Here is a 26,806-nt window from a genome sequence, read left to right on the forward strand (position 1 = left end):
TTAAATTGGGTTATTTGTTTATTTTTGCTATCTATTTTTGTTGTTGTTGTTCTTTATATATTTTAGATACTAGCCCTCTATTGAATGTGTAGCTGGTTTAAAAAAAAAAAAAACTTCTCCTAATTTGTAAGCTGATGCCTTGTCCAAATGACAGTGCCCTTTGCCACACAGAAGCTTTTCATTTTTGTGACTTCCCATTTATTAATTATTGATATTAGTGCCTGTGATAACGGCGTTCTGTTGTTAGAAAGTCTTCTATGCCAGTAAGTTCAAGGCTGTTCCCTGCTGTCTCTTCTTCCAGGTTTAGTGTGTCTGCTTTTATGTTGAGGTCTTTGATCTGTTAAAGTTGAGTTTTGTGTGGGATGGTAAGTATGGCTCTATTTGCAGTATTTTATATTCTGTCATACAGTTTGACTACCACCATTGTTGGGGAATAGAGACCCAAAGACTACTCCGCATGACCCAAGTCTGAATTACGCGTCTATGTTAAGCTGGCTGGTGACTGCCTAGAAGGAAACACTTCTCACAGAGCAGCCTCAAATGAGTATTACAGGGGGTGGTTAAAGACACAGAACACAGAAAAACTATGTCCTGCTTGGCAGTTGCAGGGGAAGCAAGCCAACAGTTTAAGAGGAGCGGAGAACATGCAGTTATCTGGGACATTTGGACTCCACGTTTTTAGAACAGGGTGGATGCGTTCTCACAGGACCTTTTCTGGTATGGGGAGAAGGGGGGTGGGTGGGGGTCAGTTACAGTTTAAATCAAAGATGGCTCCAGCTGAGACAAGATTGAAGAACCTTTGCCATGTTACACATTTGTCAAAGGTGCTCTTTTTTTTCCTCCCAGTGTATTTCTGGCTTAAAAACAAAACAAAAGGAAACAAACAAAAAACCAGGTGTCCAAAGGAGTGTGAATTATGTGTGGGTCTTCAGTTTTATTTAATTGTTCACTGTGTCTGTTTCTGTGCTGATACCATGTAGGTTTTTCCTTACTACTAGAGCTCTGTAGAACAATTTGAGGTTAGAGATGGTGATACTTTCAGCAGTTTGGTGTGTGTGTGTATGTGTGTATGAGTGTGTGTGTGTGTGCATGAGTGTGCGAGTTTCCATATGAAGCTGAAAATTGACCTTTCGAGATCATGAAGAATTGTATTGGAATTTTGATAGGAATTGAATTGAATCTGTAGATTGCTTTTGGTAGGATGGCCACTTTTACTATTTTAATCCTACTGATCCATGAACATGGGAGATCTTCCCGTCTTCTGATATCTTCCCTAATTTCTTTAAGTTTTATCACACTAGTCTTTTACTTGCTTGGTTAGAGTTACTGTAGGGCATTGTATATTATTAGAGTCTATTCTGAAAGATATTTTCCTGATTTCTTTCTCAGTCTGTTTGTCATTTGGATGTAGGAAGGCTACTGATTTTTGTGAGTTAATTTTGCAGCTAGCTATTTTGCCAAAAGTGTTTATTCTCTCTAGGGGTTTCCTGGTGGGATTTTTTTAGGTCACTTATGTATACTATCATATTATCTGCAAATAACCATACCTTGTCTTCTTCCTTTCCAGTTTGTATCCCCTTGATCTCCATCAGTTGCCTTATTACTCTAAATAAGACTTCAATACTACATTGAATAGGTATGGAGAAAGTGGACAGCCTTGTCTTGTTCCCGATTGCTTTGAGTTTCTCTCCATTTAACTTGGAGTTGGCGATGGGTGGCTATCAGCTTGTTGTAAATGGCTTTATTATGTTGAAGTATGTCCCGTGTATCTCTAATGTCTTCGGGGCTTTTATCATGAAGGGGTGTTGGATTTTGTTGAAGGCTTTTCCTGCATCTAATGGGATGATCATGTGGTTTTGTTTTTCAGTTTGCTTATCTAGTGGATTCATTTACTGATTTATGTGTGTAGAACTATCCCCTGCATCTCTGGAATGAAGCCTACTTGATCATGGTAGATGATCTTTTTGATGTGTTCTTAGATTCAATTTGCTAATATTTTATTGAGAATTTTTGCATCTGTATACATAAGGGAAGTTGGTCTATAACTCCTTTTGTTGGGTCTTTATGTGGTTTTGGTATCAAGGCCACTGTGACCTTGTAAAACAAATTGGGCAACATCCTTCTGTTTCTAAGATGTATTGGCATTAACTCTTCATTGAAGGGCTGGTGGGATTCTGCACTAAACCCATCTAGCCCCGGGCCTTTTGTTGTTGCTGTTGTTAGACTTTTAGTGACTGCTACTATTTCACTTGGAGTTATAGGCCTGATTAATTGACTTATCTGATCGTGGTTTAACTTTAGTAATTTGTAATTGAGAAAATGATCCATTTCTTTTAGATTTTGAATGTATATCCTTATGATTCTCTGGATTTCCTCATTGTCTGTTGTTATGTCTTCTTCATCTCTGATTTTGTTAATTCAGATCTTCTCTCTCTGCCCTGTAGTCAATTTGGATGAGAGTTTGTCAATCTTTCTGGTGTTTACTGAAGAAACAACTCTTTGTTTCATTGATTCTTTGTAATTGTTTGCTTGTTCTTTCATTTCAGTCCTGAGCTTGGTTGTTTCTTGCTCTTTACTCTTTTGGGTGTGATGTTTTCTTTTTGTTGTAGAGCTTTCAAGTGTGCTGTTAAGTTACCAATATAAGATCTCTCCATTTTTTTTTTAAATGTAGGCACTTAGTGCTGTGAGTTTGCCTCTTAGAACTGCCTTCATTGTGTCTCATAAGTTTGGGTTTGTTGTATATTCATCATTTTTAGATCTGGTCTTTTCATAATGTCTGAGACTTCCTGGCTGTTTTGTTCCTACATTTTTTTTTAAAGAGTTAACATTTTCTTTGACTGAGGTATCCATTTCTTCTATGGTGTCTTCAGTGCCTGAAACTCTCTTTCATCTTGTGTATTTTATTGGAGTGGCTTGCCTCTGAAGTTCCTGTTTGAGTTCCTAAGCTTGTCATTTACAGATTTCCTTCAGTTTGCTGGTTCTGTTTTTACTTTCAGGACTTGAAACACTTTTATTCACTTCCTTCTACTGCTTGTGATCCCATGGATTTCTTTAAGGGGTTTATTCGCTTCCTCTTTAAGGACGTCTATCATATGGCAATTTGAAGGCCTTCGTTTTGTGCTTAAGCTGTGTCAGGGCTTACCATGGTAGGGTTGCTGGGCTCTAGTGGGGACACAGTGTCCTGGCTGTTACTGTTTGTGTGTTTATGCTGGTGGCATCTGGGTTTGCAGTGATAGTGACTCTAGGTGCTGATGTTTGGTCTTGCCTTGTTGGGTGGTTATTTTGTGTAAGGAATCTCGAAGTCATCTCAAGATGCCCCAAGACCAAGTTCTCATCACAAAAGAGACTTATTTGTCCCAGAGGGACAGAGAACAGGGATAAGAGACAAAGACAGGAGATAAAGGAAGGGAAGAAAGGAGAGAGGAGAAATGGGTAGGGGATAAGGGGAAGGGATATTTGTCCCAGGAGGACAAAGAAGTGCCTCTGAATAGAGAGGAGTCAGACGTGGCCCATAGGAAAATGGCAATTTATAAATGTGCAAGGGCTGGGGAAAAAATTCCTAAACAGAACAGCAATGGCTTGTGCTGTAAGATCAAGAATCGACAAATGGGACCTCATGAAATTGCAAGCTTCTATAAGGCAAAAGACACTGTCAACAAGACACCAACAGATTGGGAAAGGATTTTTACCAATCCTAAATCTGATAGGGAACTAATATCCAATATATACAAAGAGCTCAAGAAGCGGGACTCCAGAAATTCAAATAACCCCATTAAAAATGGGGTACAGAGCTAAACAAAGAATTCTCAACTGAGGAATACCAAAGGGCTAAGAAGCACCTGAAAAAATGTTCAGCATCCTTAATCATCAGGGAAATGCAAATCAAAACAACCTTGAGATTCCACCTCACTCCAGTCAGAATGGCTAAGATCAAAAATTCAGGTGACAGCAGGCAAGAATGTGGAGAAAGAGGAACACTCTTCCATTGCTGGTGGGATTGCAAGCTTGTACAACCACTCTGGAAGTCTAGCGGTTCCTCAGAAAATTGGACATAGTACTACTAGAAGATCCAGCAATACCTCTCCTGGGCATATACCCACATGCTCTATGTTCATAGCAGCCTTATTTATAATAGCCAGAAGCTGGAAAGAACCCAGATGTCCCTCAACCGAGGAATGGATACAGAAAATGTGGTACATTTACACAATGGAGTACTACTCAGCTATTAAAAACAATGAATTCATGAAATTCTTGGGCAAGTGGATGGATCTGGAGGATATCATCCTGAGTGAGGTAACCCAATCACAAAAGAAGTCATTAAATATGCACTCACTGATAAGTGGATATTAGCCCAGAAACTTAGAATACCCAAGATACAATTTGCAAAACATAAGAAAATCAAGAAGAAGGAAGACCAAAGTGTGGATACTTCATTCCTCATTAGAATAGGGAACAAAATACCCATGGAAGGAGTTACAGAGACAAAGTTTGGAGTTAAGATGAAAGGATGCACCATCCAGAGACTACCCCACCCGGGGATCCATCCCATAATCAGCCACCAAACCCAGACACAATTGCATATGCCAGCAAGATTTTGCTGAAAGGACCCTGATATAGTTGTCTCTTGTGAGGCTATGCTAGTGCCTGGCAAATACAGAAGTGGATGCTCACAGTCATCTATAGGATGGAACACAGGGCCCCCAATGGAAGATCTAGAAAAAGTATCCAAGGAGCTGAAGGGGTCTGCAACCCTATAGGTGGAACAACAATATGAACTAACCAGTACCCCCAGAGCTCGTGTCTCTAGCTGCATATGTAGCAGAAGATGGCCTAGTCGGCCATCATTGGGAAGAGAGGCCCCTTGGTCTTGCAAACTTTATATGCCCCAGTACAGGGCAATGCCGGGGCCAAGAAGTGGGAGTGGGTGGGTAGGGGAGCAGGGCGGGGGGGGATATAGGGAACTTTCGGGATAGCATTGGAAATGTAAATAAAAAAAAAATCTAATAAAAAAAAAGAAGGTGCAAGGGTTGTGATGATGTGCCTAATTTTAATTAGAGATGTTATAGATGATTCAAATGGGACTTTTGATTGCTGGACGTCAATAATTTGATATCCGGACCTTGGTGGTCAGCCTCAGGAGAGGAATTGGCCAAGTGAGGGACTTGGGAGTTAGTTAGCTTTAGGGATGCGATTTAATGGTTTTTAACCAAGCAGAGGGGATGGGGGAAAGGCAAGGCTTCCCAGCCATGCTTGCTGTGCTCGGTCTGGCTGAGTCCCTTCGTTTTGTTCATTAGTTTCTGTTGCCCACTCCGTCTTCAGGAGGATGTGCTGGCGGCCCTGTGTTGGTTGGTAGGGAATTACACTGGGATTCTACTAGGTGTGGCCACTGCGGGTTCTAGGTAAAATATGTTTCTAGGTATTGGGAACTGACACTTAGGAATAGAGGCAGCCTTGGGGGATAAAGGAAGTTTGCAAAGGGAGAAAGTGTCTCACCAGGTTCAGCTTAGTCCCCTGGGAAGAGGGGCGGAGAGCCAGGGGTAGCCATCATGGGTAGTCTGCTGCAGAGCTGGGCATGAGACTGGGGGATAAGATTTGCAGGAGGGAAGGGAGTGTGAAGACCTGAAGACCTGAAGCTCACCTACCTGCTTCGCTGGCCTACTTTCTTCTCTGGCAGACTTGGCTGCTGGCTTCCCAGGGGGTACCTGCTGGAGTTGGGGGCTGGGATAATGGGATGAGAGGGAAGGAAGGCTGGGGCGAGCCTGGGGAACTGGCTTTGAAGGAGAGGAGGGAAGGGTGAAGATTTGTGCTTAGCCTCCTTGGCAGGAATGCCTCTTCAGTTTTTACAGGCAGCTTTTCTTTCTTTATATAGGAGGGCTGCGGGGGATGGTGCTGGGAGTCGCTCTGAAAGCATTTAGAGGCATCGGAGCTCCTGTGATACCTGCCTGTCTCCTATGATGTAGGGGAACCTGCAGGGCCTTAGGCAGCAGCTGTCAGGCTCTCTGCCTGTCTCGCTCACCCAGGACTTGGCATAGGGCGGGTGCTTGCATAGACGAGGTGGTGTATTTCTCTAAGGAATGTGGGTGAAACTGGCTGTGGAGGACTTGAAGGCAGGTGCTAGCTGACATAGGGAGGAAGAATCATTGTGGGGAATATGGAAACTGACAAGAGATCAAAGTGCAGATACCAGCAAAGTCCAACTCGGTGACCCATCAGTTTCACTGCGGTTACTTATGGCAATGTGGGTGAGAGTTATTTACAGGAGCAGAAATGACTCAAAGACAGCTGCATCCCCAAAGCCCACCCCAGCATGGGTGATGACCCATGGACACCTGCAGGCATGCGATTGGTTAGAGAGCATCTATTCCAGCAAGCTGCCCCGCCTCAGTCTCTCTAGCAGTTCTTACTGCTTACATAACCTTGAGGAGGGTGGGTTCTGGTGCAGCTGGCACATTCAGGGGCTTCCTGACACTTGTAAATTGTTTCCTTCCTGGGCTATAAGGAGCTTCTGTCTAGGACGGAAGGTTTGAAATTCTACACAACACAACACTGGGCCTGGGAGTGGCCATGGTACTGTCTGCAGATGAGCTACAGGGACACACGAGACAGTTTGAGGGACAGCAAGAATCAAGGCCCCCTCCTGCAGTGTAGGCATCTCTGCAGCCCCATAGCGCCTCCCTCTGCCCTCTTTCCCTGTGCCTGGCTGGTACTCAGGACAGGCTGCTGAGTTGAATTGGTAAAGAATGATGAGCCGGGCGTGGTGGCGCACGCCTTTAATCCCAGCATTCGGGAGGCAGAGGCAGGCGGATTTCTGAGTTCGAGGCCAGCCTGGTCTACAAAGTGAGTTCCAGGACAGCCAGGGCTATACAGAGAAACCCTGTCTCGAAAAACCAAAAACAAAAACAAACAAACAAAAAAAAAACCCCAAAAAAATGATGGCATTGGCTCCTGATCCCTGTTCCTTGGTGGACTTGCTCACAGCAATCGTGCACGAGTGCGTGCGTGTGTGTGTGTGTGTGTGTGTGTGTGTGTGTATGTGTGTGTGTCTGTCTGAAGCTAAGGGATGTGTAGAGATATGATGCTGATGTGTGTTTCCTGCAGCCCAAACAAAAATCTGAAATCCTCATTTGTTTAGGAGAAACATATGCAAAATGCCACTCCCCATACAGGAAGGTCTGCTGGACCTGAGCCTGAATCAGGGGCTGGAAGTCAGCTGGCCTCTGGGCCACGTTCCCAGGTGACACAGTCACCTTGCGTGCGCTCTGTCTCAGAAAGGTGCACGGAAGCCATTATATCATCGGTACTCGGTGCACGGAGTTTGCTGGCGTCCCGCAGCAGGTCACGTGGTAAACCGTGGAGGCTGATGGGTGGTTATTGAGCTGTTGCAGACACCAGCCAGAAAAAAAAAAAAAAAGACCTGCTACTGGGACCCACTTGTCTGCAAGACTGGCTTGCAAAATTAAAAGATGTCCCTAGACCTACAGCTAAGACGATTTTATAACAAGAATTGGTGAAAGGCATACATTACATAGTTGTGTGCATGGATCCCACCTTGACCACAAGTAGAAGCTTGGATGGATGCTAGGTGGAGGGAGGGGGTTGGTGACAGAAGGACAGTCCTTGAGGAAGATTTCCTTTGGGGTTGGTGAGGTGTGAGCAGGGTGTGTCAGTGCCAGGGGCTGCTAGGATCAAGGCTTTAGATGTCTGCTGAATGGGAGAGGGGCCTTTTTTTCCTCAGGGCTACCCTGAGAGACATGGTGGCTCTGGACTGATGACCCTCCTCATCCCCCTCAACACCCTTACCCTCTGTCATGGAATCCATCCGTTGCAGAATTCAATTCCACAGTGCCCATGGCCTAGCCCGCAGCTCTCCCAAGTCTCCCTCGGCCATGCTGTCACTGCATCTGCTTAGCGCCAGGCACAGCAGCTCCCACGAGCACAGAACTAAGTAAGATAAGGAAGGAGAGATCAGAGACAGAGGCAAGCAGGGGTTTCTCATTCTAGGACCAGCATGGGCAAGTCCGGTCGATCTTAGTTGAGTGAGTGACTGAATGGACTGGGTGGAACAGTGTTATTAGGGACTCCAGGTCTGTTTGCCCAGTGTGGCTTCTCAGAAGGAGGCACAGGGCAGACTGATGGAGCTGTGGGGGAGGAGATCTGTGACTTTGGTGGGGTAGGGTGGGGAGAGAGGGTTCCCCCTCTGAGAGCAGTCCTTCTGGGCTGGGATGTGCTAGGACCTGAGAGCTGCAGTGTTTGCTTCTCTTTATCTCATGGTTCTGCTTCCTGGCATCTGGCCGAGGATCTGGGTGCCCGCATTCATTGAGGGTACCCGGTTTGTTCTTCCTTCTCTTGGGATGTCACTGGGGATCACTGCAGTCCTGGTGTCATAGGTCCTTCTTCCACCTTAGGGAGGAGTTCGCAGTTGACTCATCTTTAAGCTCAGATGGAATCCACCCTCCCACCACTGAGGCCTGGCTTTTCTTGGTATATAGGGGTTAGGTGTGTTAAATATGTCACAACTCTTGCCTCTGTGGTGTGACCATTTAATCCCACCTGGGAAGAAGCAGTGGGCAAGTCTGGGCTCTGTAAACCAGTTTACCTTAGATTTGTAGCCCTTCCCACATCCAGGACAAGCAGATCTGCTATGCCTCGTTTGCCTTGGCTGGCCTTATGATTGACAGCTATTGGCCGGCCAGCCCGCAATGACAGTGATTTCTTATTATTTATGAGTGTTTAGACATTATAGCATAGACTTCTTCCCAACCAGCTCATATAACTTAACTAATCCCTCCATTCTAGTCATGTTTGCCTCGTGACCTGTTACCTTTCATTCAGTCCCCATACATCTGACTTCCTCCATGTCCGGCTGGCAAATCCACACACCTGATTCTTTCCCAGAGTTCCTGTCTCTGCCCTGGTGTCTTGCCTTTCCTCTCCTCTGTGGCCATAGGCTGTCAGCTCCAAACCAATCAGAAGATGATGGAGAGGAATGTTTACAGAACATGATGCAGGTGCTGAGCAATTGGGGACGTCTGAGTTGCAGTTTGAAGTTAGGTAGGTGGTAAGGAGAAGGAAGGCAGGCTAGGAAGAACATTTCCCAGGTGTCAAGGCCAAACCACGCCAACAAAGGAAGGTTAAAAGGACAGTTCAGCTTCATAGATCCTTTAGTGAAGGCTGGCTGGGCCTGTCTAGTGCCCGAGTCAGGAGCCCAGATGTCCCTGTGGCCTTGTCACCACCTCAACAGATGGTTTTATAGGGTTCTATAGGCAGGAAGCATAGTCATACTTTAAATTCTGCCGGTGAGGGCCCTAGGCACAACCATTCATGTACATCATTGGCCAAGTCTGTTCACATGACGCATTTCTGCAGAGGAGTCTAGGAAGTGTAAGGAACCATGTAGGACATTTCCAAGGTATACTCTAGGGAGCACCTTTGCAGGCAAGAGAACACAAGATGGCTTTCAACTCTGGTTCTGGAAGTGTCTGCTCTGCTAGAAAATCAACAAAGACTCTCCTTCCCCTGGGTGCATCACCACCCACTTTGGGGCATCAACCTTGTGTCTGGAAAGTGGACCCATGGGAGAAGGAGAGCTTCAGGGAGCGTATGGACTCTGCCTTCCAGAAGGACTGACTCACGTCAGGTTCTGTAATTTGCTTCCAAACAACTGGGCTCAGTGTTGTCACATTCCCTTAGGGCCCGCCCACCCAGCCACCCTTCCTTCCTCCTTCCCTCCCTCCTCCTTAGAGTATGATGTGGAGTGCATCTTTTTGTGGGAATGGAACAGTTGTGTTTAGCTTCAGTTGTTTGAGCCTCACAGAGAGCTGGCTGGTTGTAACTGTTCTCATGATTACCAAGGAGATGCTGGTGAGGGCAGTGGGTGGGAGGGAGACCCACCCATCCATAAATATTCAGGAGCTCAGGTGAGTGGAGTCTGGTGTCCTGTTCCTGGAGGCCCTGCCAGCAGGGCCTTGACTTCACGGTTTCCAATCCGTTCCTCTGTGACTGGGTATGAATTCAAAGCAGTTCCCCCAATTAACAATGAAAGTGTTGGCCAGCTTTGCACACGAGAGAGTCTTAAAAGTCAGTGCTTTGCTGTAGGCAACAAATGATTGGCTCTCGTTTTGTCTCCACTCCGGCAGCTTCTGTCTCCATGGGTGCCTCTAAGGCTTTTGCCACTTGTGATCCCTTTTGCTGGAGTAATTTCCATGACCCCAAGTTTAAAGGTATAGCACACAACTCAGATGTTTCCTGGTAAGTCATACGATACTTACTTTGAAACAATGTTTTTTTTCTCTTTGATTTTTGAGACAGGGTTTCTTTGTATAGCTCTGGCTGCCCTAGAACTTACTTGTAGACTAAGCTGGCTTCAAACTCACAGAGATCTGCCTGCCTCTGCCTCCTGAGTGCTGGAATCAAAGGTGTGTGCCACCCCTGCCCGGCTTTAAAACAATTCTATTATGTTCATATGATTGTGGCATTTCTTAAAATGAAAACATCTGCATACTAATGAGAATGATGGGCTCTTTATTTTTATGTAAGAAATTAAATATTGGCTGAATATTTGATATTGAGAGTTGGAGTAGAACACCTTTAATATATTTTGGAGCTGACTAATATTTTGATTTTGTAATCCTCAAAGCTTCAAATGGCACTTTGCATAAATAAATATATCATACTGAATAACAAAAGCATGCTTAGGGCCACTTCAGAAGTTGTGAATTCTGCCCTAATCATGAGTCACAATTCATTGAATGTTTCTCTATGAAAGATATTAACAACACAAACAGCAATTAAGAAAAATTTTATTATGCTTATTTATCTATCGTATACGTGCATATGCTTGGAAGTCAGGGGACAACTTGCAGGAGTCACTTCTTGCCCTCCGCCACGTGGGTCCCAGAGACTAAGCTCTGCATCCTTACCCGCTCAGCCATCTCACTAGTCCTAGTAATGAGACGTAGACACCAATTTGATATTCGCATGCCGAACAATGAAGATAGGAACATTTTTAAAGTTTTTGTTTCCTTACTGAAACTGTTCCATTTCAAGAAGAGCAGAAGTGGATACTCACAGTCAGCTATTGGATGGAACACAGGGCCCCCAATGGAGAAGCTAGAGAAAACACTCGAGCTGAAGGGGTCTGCAACCCTATAGGAGGAACAACAATATGAACTAACCAGTACCTCCCAGAGTTCGTGTCTCTAGCTGCATATGTAGCAGAAGATGGCTTAGTCAGCCATCATTATGAAGAGGGGCCCCTTGGTCTTGCAAACTGTATATGCCCCAGTAAAGGGGAACGCCAGGGAAGTGGGAGTGGGTGGGTAGGGGAGCAGGGCGGGGGGAGGGTATAGGAAAATGATCTGGATACATTTGAAATGTAAATGAAGAAAATATCTAATAAAAAAAAGAGCAGGCAATACAACAGCCGGGAGACAGAGCCATGGTGTTCCCTGCAGCCTCTGAGGGCATTGCATGGTACACAATGTGAGTGCTGGGTGCTCAGAGCTAGCATTTTGGGCTGTGTGAATTCAGATACTATTGTTGCCATTTTTCCCCTGGCTCTCTCTGCAGTTTCCGGGGACCCCAGCATGGGGCAGTGGCTGGCTGTGAAGCCACGGTGCTCTGGGTGGTTGAGTTAGAGCTGGTGTCCTTAGCTGCTGTCTGCCCAGTTGATTATTAGCTTGGATTCCTTGAGTCTTCTTAGTAACTGATTTTATCTTCTCTCTTTCTGCCTTTTGTAGCTTAATGCTTCCGTTTTAAGAGGAACTCAATTTGTTCCTCGCTCTCAAAACTGTTTCAGGAGAAGCCCAGAGTTTGCAACATGTATTTAGAAGCTGTCTTAAGTCCAGTTTGGATGAACAGTACACTATAGCATCTGTATGGGTCCTACTTCCTCTAGTAGGTTGTGAGATCTGATTTGTCACCCCTCCCCCTCCCAGCTGGAGCTGCAGGCATCCAGCCCACAGTTCTTTCTGCTCCAGCAAACTGGTATCTGTCAGATCAGTTAAGAATAGAAACCTCAAGTTTTTACTGTTTACATATCCCTTCTCTAGAGCTCTCTCATTGTTTTTTAAATGGAAACCATAATTTTACAATATAATCTGGTTTTCATTTGTTTGTTCTCCTATTTAGACTGAGGACTTTTTTGTTTGTTTGTTTTGTTTTTGTTTTTGTTTTTGTTTTTAGACAGTCTTACTATGTAGCACTGGCTGGTTTGGAACCCTTGTAGCCAGCACTGGCCCCAAAACTCAGAATGATCCACCAGCCTCTGCCTCCCAAGTGCTGGGGTTAAAGGTATACAGGACACTACAGGTCCAGCTAGACTGGGTTTTCAACTCATTGTACCCTTCTCTGTAGCGTTTTCTCTTAGCCTTCTTAAAAGGGGAGGTCTGTGTGGCTTGGCCGATCCTTTGGCTTTTGTTTCTCTTGAGTTTTTAATCTCTGAAAATGTCACAGTTGACTGAATTGCAGGTTGACTTTCTTATCTAAACCATTTTTTGCTCTGTTCCCCCCCCCCCCATCATTTCTGCAGAGATGTCTGCTGAATTCTTATCATTGTTTTTCTGTAGCTGAGCTATTTCTTCTTGGTCTTGTTTTAGGATTTTCTTTTCCTTCATCTTTGGTCAGCTGCAGCTTGCTGTGTGACATACTCACGTGCAAGTACAATGTGTGTACCTATGGTTGGGTGTCTGCTGTTAGTTGGGGAAGAACACACATAGCTTTACAGAGACCTGTGGCTCTTTCTCTCACTCTTCCATTCACACCTGTGTTGGCTAGTTTTAGATCAACCTGGCACAAGCTAGAGTCTTTTTAGAAGAGGGAGCCAGATTGAGACGAAGTGCCCACCAGATTGGCTTATGAGCAAACCAGTAAGTAAGCACTCCCCCACAGCCTCTGTATCAGCTCCTGCCTCCAGACTCTTGCCTTATTTGAGTTCCTGCCCCGATTTCTGTCAGTGATGGAGTGTGATGTGGGACTAGCAGCTGAAGTAAACCCTTTTCTCTTCAAGTTGCTTTCGGTGTGTTTGAGCACAGCTATTAGTCTAGCTAATACACTGCCTCCTCACTATTTTGCCCCTGGACAGTCTTGTCTCTGTCTTGTTAGTTTCTCATTGCTTTTCAGTTTGAAGACACTATGTTAGTATCTGTGACCTCATGGACAGACTCTCTTCAGTTTGGAAATACACCATTGGTGCATCTGTGAGCTCATGGGCTCTTTAGCTCTGTGCAGTCCTGCAAAAACTTGTAGAAAGCTTGTTTGAGTTCCTCTGTGGTGTGTGTGTGTGTATGTGTGTGTGTGTGTGTGCGCTTGTGTGTGCTTTAACTTGGACATCTCGTTATCCCTTCCTGGATTTTTCTTCTCTACTTACAGACCATCTGTTCTGCCATGCTGTCTGCTTTTTTCTCTGAGGCCCTTTGCATGCTATTCAGAATTACTTTAATGTCTGAGTCTGGGTCTAGTCTTTGATATTTTGTTGAAAGCTGGGCCTGATGCAAACGGAGCTGGAGCTGTACTCGGGAAGCGGTTCTCTGCTCCGGGCCCTCTGTGGGACAGGCATTGCTTTGCCCTAAGACCTCAGTCCTCGGATGATCTAAGGAAGTTCCTTATTTCCATTTTCTTTATCTATCTTGGGACTCCAAATTTTTTATGTGTTGGACTAGAAACTATATATTCTGTTAATTTCTCCTAACATCTTCTCTTCCTCTCTTCCTCCATCCTTCCCTCTCATGTGTCCTCCCCACTCTCACTGGGCAGCACTTCAGCTTTGTAGCCATGTGGCAGGTATTTCCCTGACTGGAGTTTCTCTTGTTTAGTGGGCAGCAGGAGGAGTTTGGACTGGGCCCTTGGTGGCAAGGTCTGCTGTCCCAGGGCCTCAGTTGCTTGTCCTGGTGTTGCTTTTGGACATAGCAGGATGATCAGGTCAGCTCCATTTCCTGTTATGAGCTGTGTAACCTGGTGCTTGGCTGGTGCATGCCTCCATTTCTTCTTCATCTGTAACATGGATGACAGAATTTTACCCTGCATAGGAGTAACAGTTAAGTCTGGGGTGAAACCGTCTGTTTCAGAGTGCGGCACTGACATTGGTCCAGGGTTACTAGCTTGTGGACACACAGTGCCTCCTGTCCTCTGCCACGTGCTTCAAGTGAGACCCCCAGGAAGCCTTTAGAAACAGCACCCACAGGCTGCACAGAGGTCTGTATGCTGTGGCTCCCAGATACACTGATGAGGTCCTGCAACCTCAAGAGGCCAGGACTAGAGGAGAGCGGCACAGTGTGGTCCTCTGGGGGCATCATTTAGGAGCTGGTGGTCAGGCCCCAAGGATTGTGAGACTCTGCCTGTAACATCTTCCAAGTGATTCTATGGTAGCTCCAGTGAGCGATGATAGACCAGACTTGAGAGTGGTAGGCCTTCTGCAGGTGAGGCAGGTGCTTAGGCCTGGGATGCTCAGGCTAGGGGGACACTTGCTATGTGCTTACTCAGTCTCTCTTGTCCCTGGACAGACTTGCCAGTGATGGTGTGCACAGAGGACGAGCGGAGCCCTGTACGACTGCTTAGCACAGCCGAGCTGGTAGCTGTGCTCGCTGGTGGGTGGGCGTGAACCTCAGGACCTCCGTGTCTCACTCCAAGAGGAAACATGTCTAAAAAGGGCCGCAGCAAGGGGGAGAAGCCCGAGGTGGAGACAGACTCTGTGCAGATGGCTAATGAAGAGCTGCGGGCCAAGCTGACCAACATCCAGATTGAGTTCCAGCAGGAGAAGAGCAAGGTAAGGCGGGGCCTCGGGGGCCACCTCAGGCTGGGCTGTGAGCACTGGGCTGTGAAGAGTGTAATCCCAGGCCCAAGCCTCAGCTGCCCCTTTGAGTACAGGAGACAGCTGAGAAGACGACCTGGTGGTAGTTTTTACCACATGCTGCCTGTGACCTTGGTGGGGCTTCAAGATTCTTTATGTTTCAGCTTCCCCTTCCTTGCAAGATAGGAGTCAAGGTAGGGGCTATGGGCAAGTCATCTCTGAAGAGCCTGGCTCTGTGACAAGAACTTTCTTGACATTGTAGGGCATATATAAGCTTTGGAACCTGTTGGAACAGTACTTGGCTGGGCACCCACAACCTTCAGGAAAACAGTCAAGGCACAGCTCTTATGTCAACACAGTACGGTCAGGGGACTCCAGCTGTCTGGTTCATAGACACGGTGGCCTTCTTATGATTCAGCCAGACTGGCTTCCTGATCATGGATGTGTGACTTAAAGTCTCCCAGCTCTTGTTCTGAGCTTGCAGGAGATGAACTAGTTCAAGGCTGTCCTAAATGTCTGAGATAACAGCTACAAGGCAATACCCCACCACCATAGTCTTTGCTGTAGCAGCTGTTGTGATATGGGAGGGTCTGAGATCCCTCAGAGCTGGGAAGTCACAGCTGCAGGATGGATTCTGGGGGAGCTGGTCACATGGCCTTCATAGTCAGAAGCTGAGAGCAATTAGTATGAGCCAGTATTCAGCTTGCTTTCTCCATAGCTATGCATTCTCCATTGCTGTGCAGCCTTGCACACCCTGGACAGGGTGCTCCCTACCACAGAAGGATCTTCACATATCACTTAATGTAATTAAGATAATCCCCTCAAGACATGCCCAGAGGCCCATCTTCCAGGCGATTCTAACGTCTACCTGTTGATAGTTAATCCTAACCATCACAGATAGGATTTGGACCCAATAGAATGTCCTCATTTTACACTAATCTGCTCATTACAGGTACTCTTACAATCTAATGCCATCCTAAGACTCTAGTATTTAGGACTTTAGCTTGTTTGTTTTGTGAGACGTAATCGAGCCTCCATACCAGGTTAGCCCTGGTCTAGCAGGTGCTATACTATGGAAGACAGACTTGTGGGAGTCTGTAGTGAGAATTCTGGAATGTTGGTTTCTATTATTTTAATATTTTAAAGACTTATTTATTTATTTATATGAGTACACTGTAGATGTAGATGGTTGTGAGCCTTCAGCCTTCATGTGGTTGTTGGGAACTGAATTTTAGGACCTCTCCTCACTCTGGTCAGACCTGCTTGCTCTGGCCCAAAGATTTATTTATTGTTATACATAAGTACACTGTAGCTGTCTTTAGACACACCAGAAGAGGGCATCAGATCTCATTACGGGTGGTTGTGAGCCACCATGTGGTTGCTGGGAATTGAACTCAGGACCTTTGGAGGAACAGTCAGTACTCTTACCTGCTGAGTCATCTTGCCAGCCCTATTTTAATATTTTAAAAATACTATATATATATATATATATATATATATATATATATATATATGTGTGTGTGTGTGTGTGTGTGTGTGTGTGTGTGTGTGTGTGTGCTCTGTCTTCACATACACCAGAAGAAGGAATCAGGAATCAGATTCCATTACAGGTGATTGTAAGCCACCATGTGGTTGCTGGGAATTGAACTCAGGACCTCTGGAAGAGCAGTCAGTGCTCTTAACCACTGAGCCATCTCTCCAGCCCGAATTTTGGTTTCTTAAAAAACAAAACAAAACAAAACAAAATAAAACAAAACAAAACAAAAAACCTCAGACTATTTTAAGACTGTTTTTGTCTTACTCCCAGGTGTGGGGCTATGGGGCTGCTTTGCAGCAGCTGATTGTGATTTGTCTCGTGCTCTAGCAGAGGCATGGTTTTACCCAGCTGCAAATTGTTTCTGCAATTGTGTGACTTTGGGATTCTGGGAATTTTTCTGAGGGTATATAAATGCTAGAGACCCAATAGTTGGATAGTTGGGTGGGTAGTTGTTGGTTGTGGTTTGTTAGTAGTGGTACTCAAAGGAAAAACAAGAAGAAAGAAATTATTCAGATCTCACTCTCTATCTAGTGATAGGGGGTGAAACCAGAGGGGTAAAAGGTTGCTCAAAGGAGCAAAGACCAGCTACAGTCAAAGAAGAAACAAGAAAGAAATTAGATTCAGAGCTGGGCAGTAGTGGCACACACATTTAATCCCAGCACTTGGGAGGCAGAGGCAGGCAGATTTCTGAGTTTGAGGCCAACCTGGTCTACAGAGTGAGCTCCAGAACAGCCCGGGCTACACAGAGAAACCCTGTCTCAAAGAAACCAAAACAACAAAACAAAACAAAAACAAACAAAAAAAGAAATTAGATTCCCCAATCTCTCTCTCTCTCTCCCCCCTACCCTTCTTTCTCTCCTATCTAGTGATGTGGGGTGAAGCCAGGGGGATAAAGGGAAGGGAAAAGAACCCACAAAGTACCAAAGATCAGCTTTGGGAGTCTCCGACCACCCAGGATGCCTCTCAGCTCTGGGACTTGGGATATTTGCCTTGCCATCTTCCGGCTGCTGTCCTCTCCGCATCACCCTCTGTGGTCTGCATAGGGCTTTGCCTGTTTAGTCACTGAGACAAGTCTGCTCTCAGAGAACTCAGTAGAGCAGCCCCCAGGCCAGGAGGAAACGCATAAATGTGAACTGCACGATTTCATTTAGGTGTCATTGAACATGATATCATACTCACCAGCAAGGTCATGTTGATGGTGTCCTTATGTTAGCAGAGGACAGGCATAAAAGTCTTCAGTTGAAGAAGGAACATGAGTCAAGTGTTCCTCTCACCATTTGTGATGGTTTTTCTATTCTTGGACCAGGGAGTGGCACCATTTGGAGTTGTGGCCTTGTTGGAATAGGTGTGACCTGGTTGTAGTAGGTGTGTCACTGTGGGTGTGGGCTTAATTCTCTCACCCTAAGTCAGTCTTCCACTAGCAGCCTTTGGATGAAGATGTAGAACTCTCAGCTCCTCTTGCACAATACCTGCCTGGATGCTGCCATGCTCCCACCTTGATGCTAATGCACTGAACCTCTGAACCTGTAAGCCAGCCCCAATTAAATGTTGTTGTTTATAAGACTTTCCCTGGTCTTGGTGTCTTTTCACAGCAGTAAAACCCTAACTAAGACACCATTCATTCACTGAGGGCCTTGTCCTGAGTACTGTATGCAGCCTGCTGTGAGCTGGGACACCTGATTTGCATGAGGTCCCTCCCCTCAACTGGTGCGGGGAGGGGTGGGGTAGGGTGGGGGGGAGGTCTCAGCACCTGCAGGGCAAGCTGGGCCTGTGAAGACCTTAGAGCTGATCCTAAGGATTTCTCTGACTGGAGAGGAAGTAAACAGATTTGCATTGCATCAAGTTTTCAACTGCCCCCATGAGCAACATGAGTGTTAGTCAGGGACAGGGTGGGATGAATGTCTGGCTGGCAGGGTAGAACTCGAAACCCCGAAAAGGTCCAAAGTCTGAGGTCATATGGGGAGCAGTGATGGTGGAGGGAAGGCCATGCAGGTTCTGTAGCCCGACAGTGATTTATTCAGTCCTGCTGCAACTAGTCCATACTATACTATTTATTCATCCCGAGGCAGGAACCAGCCTTGGTCTGCAGAAGTGAGTCAGACCTTGACCCCAGCCATAAGGGATTGGTTGGCCTTGGTGGGTGGGGTGGGAGTCTTTTTTTTTTTTTTCTTTTGGTTTTTTCGAGACAGGGTTTCTCTGTATAGTCCTGGCTGTCCTGGAACTCACTTTGTAGACCAGGCTGGACTCGAACTCAGAAATCCGCCTGCCTCTGCCTCCCGAATGCTGGGATTAAAGGCGTGCGCCACCATGCCCGGCTTGGGGTGGGAGTCTTATTTCCAGGTCTTGTGTGTCAGGATCCTGGGCTCTTGCAGTTGCTGCTCTTACAGCTCCTAGACCTTGGATGTGGGGACCCTTAGCTCTTTGGACTCAGTACCCAGGAACTGCAGCCTCTGGCCTTTGGTTTTGGAAGCCTGTCAATGCCTTCTGCTGCTGTCTTGGTGCTGTCTTGTCTTTTACAGTGCTTTCTTTGTGCTTCCACTATCCTGAGCTGTCTCCTGTCTGGGCTCCAGGCAGTCTTTGCCCAGTCACTCTCTGTGACTGTGCTGGCTTCATGAGGATGGTGCTGTCCCTACCACCAAGGCAGCAGCAGTCACCACCTCTGCTACCTCCCTTGCCTGCTTAGCCTGTCTTACCCACGGTGAAGCTCACAGAAGACATGGCATCTCAGGAGAATCTCTTACAACACCAGGGAGCAGCACAGGAGGGGGTGCACCCCTGGGTCAAAAAGTGAGGGGTACAGCCCAGTTGTGGGGCATGGCAGGGAGTGGCATGCAAATGTGGTATTAATAATTTCTGCCAATCACAACACCACTTCCAGTTCTACTAAGGCCCAGTTACAGGCTTTGCACTGGCTCAGTAACAAACTTTCTTGTGTGAGGGAAGTACCTACCTCTAGTGAGACAGCTGCCGGGTGATCCAGGTCCTTCACAAAGCCACAGGGCTGACACACTGTGTGTTAGTTACTCCTCTTGCTGCTGGGACAACAAAGATTCTGATATCAATAGCCTAGGGGTGGAGAGTTTTATGGAGGACATGTTTATTCTGACCCACCTTTTCAAAGGACTCATCCATCATGGCCGGGTGGTGTGGCCGAGCAGAACTAAGGGTTCATGTCAGAGAAGCAGAAAAAAGAGGCTTGCTGGAGACTAGCTGGAGTCTTCTCTTCCATCTTATTCCATCTGAGCCCCCAGCCCATAGAACGGTGCCCTCCAGCTGCAGGGTGGGTCCTTCTCCCCTAAGGTAATCCTCTCTAGAGACATCCTTACAGGCAACTCCCAGAATCCTCATCTCCAGGGTGAGCCTAAAACGTAGTCAAGTTGATGGTGAAGTCTACCCTGTGTCAGTATGGCATGGAGACAGCCGCCCTTTAAACCATAGCATTCCATCCTAGACTGCCCCACCCCCTACCCCCAGCTCATCCACGATGCAAAATGTGTTCAGCCTGTATCTGTGGTCTCCAAAACCTTAACACTTCCAACACTGTTTAAAAGTCCATGTTCAAAGTCTCTGTGTGAGACTCAAGGCAATCTCTTAGCTATGAACCCTTGTAAAACTACAGCAGACCTATATGTTCCCCAAATATAATGGACCAGAGCCATGAAAGGAGCCATGGCAACAGAACAAACAGACTGAACCTCTGAAAGCACTTCCCTTCTCTGCTGCGTGAGAGCAGGTCCCCAGCTCCCGGGTCCTCTCCAGGACAAGAACGTCTTCTTCCCACATTTCTCCCTGGAAACGCTCTCAGTCCTATTTAGATGCGTTCCTCGTCATCTCGGAGACAATTCTAAACCTTGACAGATTTACAGTGAGACCATAGCACCACAGTTGTCTGAGGCAGGTAGGCTGGAGCAGGACCCGACTCAGCTGCAGTGTTCCTTGCATTTGGACAGTGCTGTCCTTAAGTCTATGGACTGTTTGAGTCTTGATGCCCTGGTGCTAAGTTCACCAGGAGAGTGCCAGTTCCAGCTCCGGGGGGAGGTGATTGATGGTGTCACCTATTGTTTCTGTGATTGCATGTGATGTCAGGAGATACTAGTCTCATGCATCTGTCTCAGGGCAGCTATTTTGCATCCAATTCCATACTGGTCTGCCAGACCTTCTGGCACAAGGTAATAGTGGTGCCATCACTGACTCAAGTTCCCTGCCCAGGGGCACTAAAAAAACCCGCTAAACTGTTTAGAATTTTCCTTGGCCTCTGTTCTCTCCTTAGTTTCTTGTCCTTCCTCTTACAGTTCAGAACCGAAACGTCCTCAAGGTTTGTCTCTCCAGAGAAAATCATAAAGTACTGTGGGAAGGGAGATGGGGATGAGGTTGGGATGGAGGGCCGAGCTGTGGGTGTGGCCTGCAGGGGAACTAGAGGGTGGAGACAGGAAGAGTATCGAGCTGAGGCTACCCCTGAGCGATCCTAACTCTGGCCACTGTTCTGGCTGCAGGTGGGGAAGCTGCGGGAGCGTCTGCAGGAGGCCAAGCTGGAGCGGGAGCAGGAGCAGCGTCGCCACACGGCCTACATCTCGGAACTCAAGGCCAAGCTGCACGAGGAGAAGACGAAGGAACTGCAGGCGCTGCGCGAGGCGCTCATCCGGCAGCACGAGCAGGAGGCAGCGCGGACCGCCAAGATCAAGGAAGGTGAGCTGCAGCGGCTGCAGGCCACGCTGAATGTGCTGCGCGATGGCGCCGCAGACAAAGTCAAGACTGCATTGCTGGCCGACGCGCGCGAGGAGGCGCGCAGGACCTTTGATGGCGAGCGCCAGCGGCTGCAGCAGGAGATCTTGGAGCTGAAGGCTGCGCGCAAACAGGCGGAAGAGGCACTCAGTAACTGCATGCAGGCAGACAAGGCCAAAGCCGCCGACCTGCGCGCTGCGTACCAGGCGCACCAGGATGAGGTGCACCGCATCAAGCGAGAGTGCGAACGTGACATCCGCAGACTGGTACGTGAACTCTCTCCCCACAGCACCCCTTCCTTCAAGCACAGGGGGGCTGTGTGCTCCAGGCAAGCAAGATTGGAGATACAGGGGCGACCGCAAAGTCCTGGCTGTTCCTGGGATGGTAGTAGGTTTAGAATGGCAGGCTTCTCCTAGGGTGGGGTTCTGGGAAGATTTGTAAAGAGAGGAGCAGTTTCCTTGTCTCTATGTAGGACTTGTGGATGGGGGCGGGGGGGGGGAGGGCTGAGGTGCTGTAAGAGCGGACCTAGGCTGTAGAGGAAAGGCAGGAGATACAGCCTTTATTCACTTGAACTGGAGTGGGCCTTACATTTGGGTGAGACCCAGGGCTGCACCATTCAGGGAACTGTAAAGTGCCAAGTAAGCAAATAAATACATAAATAAATAAAAAGGAAAGTAAAAAAATAAATAAAAAATTTTAATTTTATTTAAAAAGTGGGAGTGGGGTGAGAGCTGTTAAGTTGATTTGACCTCCATTCCTAATGGAAGGAGCCCTTCCCAGTACCACTCACCACCAGCCCTAGCCTGGGTTCTAAGTGTGAGCAGGTGGAGATTTTGATTAAGAGGTGAGTGGAACTTTGAGCTATCTCAGCGGTGACAGGAAGAAGCAGGGCTCAGACTGGGTCAGCTCACCCTGGTATACTCTTCTCCCATCCAAGTACTAACCAGGTCCAACCCTGCTTAGCCTCTGAGCCCAGACCTTCAGCGTGGTATGGCCATAGACTGGTAATATTCTTCTTAGTCACTGAAGGGATGTGGAAGGTCAATGGGGGCTTGCAGGGCATAACGTCACCTTCCACAGTCCTAGTAGACACAGGAGACAGGGCTCTGTACACATACGGGACTGTGTCGAACAGCTAGGTGCCCCTCAAGGCCCTGGTCATCCTGCAGCAGGGTGGCACAGCGTACTAGCACCTCAGCTAGCTTAGAATCTCAGACTGCACGAAGGGGTGATTTTTAGGAGAGCCACTTCGAAGGCTGAGGGCTGAGTTAGGTGCAACGTAAAGAAACAAGATGATGTACCATGAGCACACTGACCCCGAGTGTGGCCAGCCTGGTGACACAGATGTGAAGGACCTACGTCAAGAGGTCATAACTGACTATAGACAGGAGCAGCACTTAACAGTGAAGGGTTTGATAGGAAAGCCTAAAAAATGTGTAATAAATATTTCAAAGACAAGGAGGAGGAAGAGGCAGACCCCTGGCTGGAGTTGGAGAAGAACCTTTCTGGGTACACAGACCTACCCCGGCAGCCCACAGTGTTGTTCTTGGGGAGGTGACATCTAGCACTTTAATCAAAAGTCATCTGCGCTTCAAACTGTCAGGATTCTCAGCACTAACTGTGTCAGTCCACAGAGCAAAGCATGCTGTAGATGAAAGAAATACTGGGACTCAACCATCTTTTGAGCTGCCTTGTCAGGAGACATACAGACAATTGACTTCCCAGGAAGGAGTCTGGCAAGGTGGCTCAGTGGGTAAATCGCTTGCTGTGTCAGCCTGATGAACTGAGATCGCAGGGAACCCTTGGCGGGAGGTGAGAACTGATTACATCATACCAGGGCACATGGCTTCCCATATGCAAATACAATTGTCATATAAACACACAACGATAATAATAGTAATAAATATTAAAGTTTCATCTCCCAGAAAGTAAGGCAAAGAAAACCATAAAGAGCAAGAACTGCTGAAGATAAAAACCAATCAAGAAATCAAGTTCAGAAATGAATTAAAATTAAAGTTGATACAGTGTTCACAATATGACTTCCTGGGAAGTCAATTGTCTGTATGAAGGGGACAGAGGTTTTAAGTCACGGGTGGGGATGGGGGGGTAAGTCATGGGGGAAAGGGATGCTGACACTGAAGACACCTTGGGGAGTGTAGATCAATGGTCAAGGTGTAGTTAGAGGAAGTGGCAGCTAGCCCATCAAGATCAACACTGTAGGATAGAATGTCCCATAGCTGTGCAGGTTGTTGAGCCTGTAGCTCTCGGCACTTCCACACATAAGAAGAGTCTAGGTCTGGCGCCTTCGTCTTCCACTTACGGAGGAACTAATGAATCCTTATTGCATCAGCTGCGAGACTGGGGGCTGTGATCCAACAGCTGACCAGAAGCCTCTTGAGAAAGGAAGGACTCATCCTGTCTCCCAATTTGAGGGTGCAGTCCATCCTGGTGAGAAAGGCCTGATGGGTGGCAGGAGCAGGAAGCAGCTGCTCACACTGCATTCACAGTCCGTGGAAACAAGGAGAAATGAAAACTAGAGCTCAACTGACTTGTGTTTACTCAGACCAGGGTTTCCACCATGGGGTTACTGCTGCTCAACATAATGGCTGGCAGGTAGTCCTACTTTAATTAAACCCCTGGAAATATCCAGAGGTGTGTTTCCTGAGTGATTTTACTCCTGTCAAGAGCAGGAGTAGCTCACACAGATGCAATGCATCCAGGAAGTAGAAAGGCACTGAAAGCCTTAGGATTCCATCGCCAGCCAGATTCCAAAGCTGTGACTTGGGAAGAACTAGGGATGGAGCATTCTCTCTTAAGAACTTAGTTATGCCGGGCAGTGGTGGCGCACGCCTTTAATCCCAGCACTTGGAAGGCAGATGCAGGCAGATTTCTGAGTTCAAGGCCAGCCTGGTCTACAGAGTGAGTTCCAGGACAGCCAGGGCTACACAGAAAAACCCTGTCTCGAAAAATCCAAAAAAAAAATCCCCCCCAAAAAAGAACTTAGTTATAAGAATGCTAATTATTAACCAAGAAAGACCAGGGCTCTATAAGAAGGCTAATAAATCATGAGCCAGGGTAAGTTAACTATGAAAATGTAAAGATCTGCTAGTATTTACTGATTTAAAACTAGAGAATTTTATTCTATCTATCTATCCATCCATCCATCTATCCTCCATCCAACCAACTATCCATCCATCCATCCACCCAACCAACTATCCATCCATCTATCCCTGTCTGTCTATCTATCTATCTATCTATCTATCTATCTATCTATCTATCTATCTACCTACCTATCTATGGTGTTTTGAGATGGTCTCACTGTGTAGCCTTGACTGGCCTGGAGCGTGATATGTAGACCAAGCTGGCCTCAAACTCACAGAGATCCACTCATAGAGGCCACCACACGCGCAGCCTGTGTAGACGCCAATCTGACAGTGTAATAAAGGATTAAAACTCACGTGGCCATTTTTGTCGACGCATTCAAAACATTTTAAAATTCCGCTTCCTGGCAGACTCTTAGCATGTCTGGCTTAAAATGGAGTTGCTCTAGTCTGATAAATTGTTCTTTTGGAAATCTGCTAACGATGTTTGTCATAATGATGATTCAGTTAAGGTTTCCCACTCACGTTCAGGATCAAGCCAGAGTGACCCTTAAAGCAGCTCTTCTGTTCAGCATTTCACTAGCCAGGGGCACAGTATACAGAAGCTCTGGAAGCGGTAAGTTCTAAAGAGGGGATGAAGGGGAGCCTCATTATATGCAAATGATGCTGAGATGCTGCAGAGTCCAGGGTCTCTCCCAGTTCCTCCAGTCTGTTTCTTAGCACAGACTGGGCAACGGTGGTTCTCAAAATGAGAAAGCCAAGGTATCACTGGGTTCTGTGTCTGACGAGTCCCAGTCCGAGCTTCCAAGATGGCATCCTCAGAGCCATGTCCTCAAACAGTGGTTGGCACAGGATGGCAAAAGGGAGGCACACAGTGGCCTGGGCCTCTCCCTCAAGGTCATCAATCTCATGACTTCTCAGAACTAACAAACGCATTTGTCCAAGCTCTGATACAAAGTAGACACAAATTAACTTTCGTTTTTGGGTACTAGAAATGAACTGCTGGAAGGGAGGAGACTTTTAATTTTAAGAAGCAGGAAAAAAAGGCTCCAGGAACAATTGTCAGGCAAGTTGTTCAGGAGTTCTGCCAGGCTAGAAGCCTTGCTCGGAAGGGTGAAGGGAGAGCCAAGTAAGTAAACCATTTGCATTGATGAGAATGCCCAGGAAGGGAAAGCTAGAAGCCAAGCTGACTTCCCTCTGAGGTAGGTGTGTGTGTGTGTGTGTGTGTGTGTGTGTGTGTGTGTGTGTGTGTGTGTGTGAGCATGAGCATGGGGGGCGGTGTGGAGGGGTGTGGGCATGACTAAGTGTTGTTTTACCCTGTCCTTATATTCCCAGTGGCAGACAGATCAGTTTGATTTCCCAGAGTTCATAGAGGGAACCAATAAGTTTGGGTCGTGGCAAGAGTGTGGGTAGCCATAATACAGCTGCACCAGGGGGGTTGTACCCAGCATGGGTGGTGGCTTCTCCATGTCTGTGCAGATGGAGACATTCTCAATAACACCCCCATGCCTGTGTGTTCTAGCTCCTCCCTGAGGCCCTAAAACCAAGTTCTGTAAGGGCAGAATTGCCTGCTATTAGGAGGAGTGGTTGGATATTCAGGGAGGGTTCAGTGACTGTCCCTGACCTCCCATGTGGAGATGTCAGTGGTCAAGCCCAGCTGTGATGAACTTTTGGGAGTAGATGGGGCAGACGGATGAAGATGATGTTTGTGTTTGGAGGGTATTGCTGTGCAGCTCGGATATCGGCAAACAGAGTCTAGGTTAGTCACTAAACCCTTAAAGGGGTTGGAATGGAGGATGTGTGTGTTTGTTTGTGCAAGCGTGTGTACCTGTGTGTGTGTGTATGTGTGTGTGTGTGTGTGTGTGTGTGTGTGTGTGTAGCTCCCTGCTTGCTAGACAGGCATCCTATCACCAAGTAGGAACAGGAGGGTCTAGGAAGAGACCTCTAGATACGGGATCACTTGACTTAGGGGCAGACTGTCTCCTAGTGCAGTAGGGAAAGGACGTCGTTTCAGTAAACAACACTGGGACAGTGCGGTGGCTATGAGGAATTGTTTCTACTAGGACGTGTTTATAGCCAAGACACTTCCTACAGTCACCGGAGTGGCTCAGTTAAAAAGACCAGTAGTTCCAAGACATCACTGGAAAGCCGGTGTCCCACACATGGGTGCATTGTAAAGTAAAGCAATGAGAACAAGTCTGCTGGTGTGGGAGAACTGACCCAGCCACGTCGCTTTCTGAAAAGGATGAGCAACACACTTCCCAAAGAATGGGAACTCAGCTGGAAGGAAAGCCGTTCAGGCAGGAAATGGGAGGATGCCCAGGAAGATGCGCTTAGGTTTATCTGTAGCCCTTAGTTTAAACCTCCAGGGATTGCTTAACTAAGGCACTGCAATGTGCTCAACACAGAGAAGAAGATGTCTGACCCAGGGATGGGTGAAACCTGGGCCACGAGCGGATTCACACTCCCGGAAATCTTTCCATCTTACTGGGGCATGAGACTTCGATCCAGGACAAACAACAAAGAAACAAAGGCTCAGCTGAAAGCTGATTGAGGAAGGGAGTTGAGGTACCAGAAAATTTATGCTCGAGGGCGGTAAGAAGAAAGGGTCATAGAAGTTCGGGTGTGACAAGTAGGAGGGAGAAGGCAGAAGTAAACAGA

At 47.0% G+C, this 26,806-nt stretch overlaps 1 protein-coding gene across 2 annotated transcripts in view; it reads left to right on the forward strand.

Moving 5' to 3' along the window:
- Jakmip1 (janus kinase and microtubule interacting protein 1) overlaps positions 1-26,806 on the forward strand; it is a 119,760-nt gene that overhangs the window by 41,478 nt on the left and 51,476 nt on the right. For both annotated transcript variants that reach the window (XM_029477928.2, XM_021162250.3), the window contains 2 exons: positions 14,499-14,761; positions 20,816-21,310. In XM_029477928.2, coding sequence (XP_029333788.1) covers positions 14,633-14,761; positions 20,816-21,310 — 624 coding nt within the window. In that variant the 5' untranslated portion in view covers positions 14,499-14,632. The remainder of the gene's footprint in view (positions 1-14,498; positions 14,762-20,815; positions 21,311-26,806) is intronic.

The sequence above is a fragment of the Mus caroli genome, unplaced genomic scaffold (assembly GCF_978045245.1).
Source record: "Mus caroli unplaced genomic scaffold, Mus_caroli_1 scaffold_4, whole genome shotgun sequence".
Classification (NCBI taxonomy): Eukaryota; Metazoa; Chordata; class Mammalia; order Rodentia; family Muridae; genus Mus; species Mus caroli.